Raw genomic sequence first — 4,093 nt, forward strand, 5'->3', positions numbered from 1 at the left:
GATGTAGTGTCCAACACCGACGGCCACATGTATCTCACACCCACGATACTTGCTATTTAAGGTTTCCTCTACCGTTCGGCGACCCTAACCCTCGAGGACCCTCGTTTCTGATAAAATAAAGAGGAAGAAGAAGAAGAAGAAAAAAGAGGAGAAGAACTCCTCTATTCTTTCTTCTCCTCTTTTTTTTCTTCTTCCTCATCTTTTTTTATCCTTGAAGCGTTGTCGAGGCCACCCCAAACCCTCGTTTCTTTCTTCTTCTCTTTTTTTTCTTCTTCTTCCTCTTTATTTTATCGGAAACGAGGGTCGTCGAGGGTCAGGGTCGCCGAGCGGTGGAGGAAACCCTAAATAGAATGTATCGTCGGTGTGAGATACATGTGGCCGTCAGTGTCGGACGCTACATCCACGTCCCACAAGTGGCGCGGGCTTCGACGCCCACGTCACTTGTGGGACGTTGATGTAGTGTCCGACACCGACGGCCACATGTATCTCACACCCACGATACTTGCTATTTAGGGTTTTCTCTACCGCTCGGGGACCCTCGACGACCCTCGTTCCCGATAAAAAAAAGATGAAGAAGAAGAAAAAAAGAGGAGAAGAAAGAATAGAGGAGTTCCTCTTTTTTTTCTTCTTCCTCATCTTTTTTTATCCTTGAAGCGTTGTCGAGGCCACCCCAAACCCTAGAGAAGCAGCATCGAGGCCACCCCAAACCCTAGAGAAGCAGCGTCGAGGCCACTAATTAATATTAGTTCTACGTTTGCCACTAATATATCCATCTGTCATGTTTGAATAATAATTGCCATGTTGTCAATATTTGTAGAAACTATGGACACCGCCCGGGACAAAGTACAAGAAGAGTTGTTGGGGGACATAATCGCACGAGGAAGTGATGCCGTCGTCTCGTTGTTTCTCAACGACACCGATGGTCTGGAAGCAACTGGCTATGATTATGATGGCTCCGGTGACCTAATGCCGGTGCAAGAAGGAGACCGTGAGGACGGCTCCGGTGACCCAATGCCGGTGCAAGAAGGAGACCGTGATGACGTCTCCGGTGACCGAACCGAGTCCGGCCAGGTATATATATTAGTTAAGCTTCTGCTGACTAGCTAATTGATGCATTCATTGTTTTGGTATGTACACATATTAATTAAGTCTTTGTCCTTTTTTCTAGCCCTCCGGATCAAGCACAACTTCGGTAAAGAGACGAGGCCCGAAGAAAAAGTTAAGCTCGGATGAAAAGTTTGAGATCATAGCAATCGCGCCCGACGGCCAACCGATTGAACCCCTTCGGACAAAGAGCGCATTCGTTGCTCAGTGCGGGGTTTTGGTTAGGGACAAGATCCCGATCAGCATCCAGAAATGGTTAAAGCCGGCTACAAAAGACCCTGAGGTGTCTTATGTCAATGATATGCAGAAAAATGATCTTTGGACTGAGCTGAAGTCAAATTTCACCCTACCGCCAGAGGATGATCCAGAGAAGCCAGTTAAAGAGCAATTAATCAAGTCTTTTGCTCTTAAGAGGATGGCAGAACTATTCAGGAGGTGGAAGAAAGAGCTGAATAAGTTTGTCGAAAATAAAGAGACACCAGAATTCAAGGGCAGATATGAGAAGATCAGAGATCACTGGCCCGCATTTGTGGCCCACAAGACATCGGAAAAGAGTAAGAAGATGTCGGCGACAAACAAGCAAAATGCTGCGAAGAAGAAGCATCACCATCGCACGGGGTCAGGTGGCTACCTCGTAGCCCGGCCTAAGTGGGCCAAGACTGAGAATGATCTGGTTGATAAAGGGATCGAACCAGAGACAATTAACTGGCCAGACCATTGCCGGACTTGGTTCTTCGGGGCTGGCGGAAGCTTGAACCCTGTAACAGGGAAGTGCATTTGGACGAACGATCAAATGGACATACCAGTCAGGAAGCTTCAGCAGTATATTGAAGCAGCGCAGCAAGGGACGTTCTTTCCAGATAGAGAGAACGACGAGCTCACAATGGCCCTCGGGAATCCTGAGCACCCTGGACGGACACGAGGCACGCCAGGCTCCATTCCGTGGAAGATTGGGTTTCCGGACGCAGGCGGTTACAAATCCCAGGAGAGGAGGAAAAAATTGCAGCAGACCCAAATGCAGGCGCTGCAAGCAAGGGTACAAGCGATAGAGGAACGAGAAGCAAATCGCAGCAAACGTACTGCCGAAGCTTCCCCCGAAGCTACCCCGCCATCTCAGCGGAGAAGCAGCGTGGCTTCCACCGAGCTGCTTCAGCCGGAGCATGGCTTGACGGCTCGTGCCAGCTATCCCGTGGATGTTATCACGGAGTCTCAAAATTGCCACCTTATGACACAGTGGATGAATTTGAAGGTCAAGGCGGCTGTTGGCTCTGTTTATCCTACTGAACCCGGCGCAACTTTTCACTGCCGATCGATTCCAGAAGGATATGCTAGGGTGATGGTGGATGAAATAATGGAGGGATTTGAGGACCTCCAGCTTGACCACCCTACCGGTGAAGGGGAGACTAGGCTGGGGTCTGCTCTGAAGACTCCATGCCTATGGCGGAAGGAGCTCATCAACCTTCCGAACTGGACGCCTCCGCCTCCTCCTCCTCCTCCAGCAAGTCAGGGCACTCCGCCTCCTCCACCGCCTCCTCCTCCGGTGAGTCAGGGCACCCCGCCTCCTCCACTGCCTCCTCCTCCGGCGAGTGACAATCAGGGCACTCGACCGACTCCTTCTCCGGTGCGTGACGGCACTCCGCCTCCTTCTCCGCCTGCGCCGACGCGCCCGAGCAGCCAACCTCCTCCTTCTCCGCCTCGTCAGCAAGGGCGAAAGAGACCTGCCGCCGCTCCGGCTGCTCCGGCGCGTCGTAGTCCTTCTCCTCCGCCTCGTAAGCAAGTAAAGAAGACAACCGCTCCGTCTGCTCTGCCGGCGTCTAGCAGTACAGCCAGAGGCGGGAGGAAATACAGATTCGGTCCTTCTCTGAAGACTCCAGAGAAGTTACCATACGAGAGGACCCCGGAGGAGAACGCCGAGATCGCACGAGAAGAAGTGAGGAACTACTTTGAAGGGGTGAAAGCAAAGAAACATCCACCTCCGGAGGAGAAGGTAGATCCGGTGAAAGCGAAGCGCACTCTGGCTGCCTTGACAAAACCACCCAAGTCTTCGCCGAAAGGAAACTATGAGCGCATTATTGGAAAGGAATTTGCCGAAGCGGAGCGATCGGGAAGTACTGTCAATGATCAAAGACTGAAAGAACGACGAGTTGGGAAACAAATTGCCCAGCTCAGCGAACAAGCGAAGCAATCATGCCCCCTGCTCAAGGTGCCTAGCGACAACGTCGCTAATGATCCGAGGATGGTGCCCGGTTATAGCAATCTTGGCGATTACCTGCCCGATGATGTACATTATGATTTCATGGAGGTGCAGATACAAGGATACGAGTACGGGAAGCCTCTCGTCAAAGATGAAAGATCTCTATCAACAATGATGCGAAGATTGCATGATTGGTACTTGAAAATCTGCAGAGACTCTGGGGGGAGGAGTACTTTGTATGTGAAAGTTAAAAAGGAGCATGACCTCGTTGGAATTGAACTGTTGCCTGTTCCATTTGAGGAGTTCTTTCAGTTTTTCAATCAATTGGCCCTCGATAAAACAACGGTCACCTGCTACTATCTGTAAGTAGTACTACTTCTGTCATTAAGTCTCTCTATATAGCTCAGCTCTTTCATTGCATGTATTTATAATCATCCTCACTATATTATGCAGATTGAAGATCGCCGAATTGAAGAAAAGACAAGTCAGTGATATTGGGTTCATTAACACATATCTCATAGATGCAACTCAGGTTAAATTTCATGCCGTAGCTACCGAGGCCAATTTGCTACAATCGTTGGTAATAACTGAAAAAAAGATATAATACTCTTTCCTTACAACTTCAAGTGAGTGTTACTGTCTTGTGCGTATTCGGTTTCCCTTATATATTAGTCAAGGTTATAGTAATGTAATTGATGAGTTATGCATGCGTGTGCAGTTACCACTATATTCTACTAGAGATTAAGCTTGAGCAGGAACTAGTAACCGTCTTAGACTCAAGACGAAAAGATCCCC

At 49.3% G+C, this 4,093-nt stretch overlaps 1 protein-coding gene across 1 annotated transcript; it reads left to right on the top strand.

Moving 5' to 3' along the window:
* The first annotated feature begins 1,405 nt into the window (after positions 1 to 1,405).
* LOC147963844 (uncharacterized) lies at positions 1,406 to 3,664 on the top strand. The gene has a single exon (XM_087526779.1). The coding sequence runs from the start codon at positions 1,406 to 1,408 to the stop codon at positions 3,662 to 3,664; it is 2,259 nt and encodes a 752-aa protein (XP_087382905.1).
* Positions 3,665 to 4,093: the final 429 nt, after the last annotated feature.

Source organism: Triticum urartu, chromosome 6A (assembly GCF_056163025.1).
Source record: "Triticum urartu cultivar PI428250 chromosome 6A, HENAU_Tu73, whole genome shotgun sequence".
Lineage (NCBI taxonomy): Eukaryota > Viridiplantae > Streptophyta > Magnoliopsida > Poales > Poaceae > Triticum > Triticum urartu.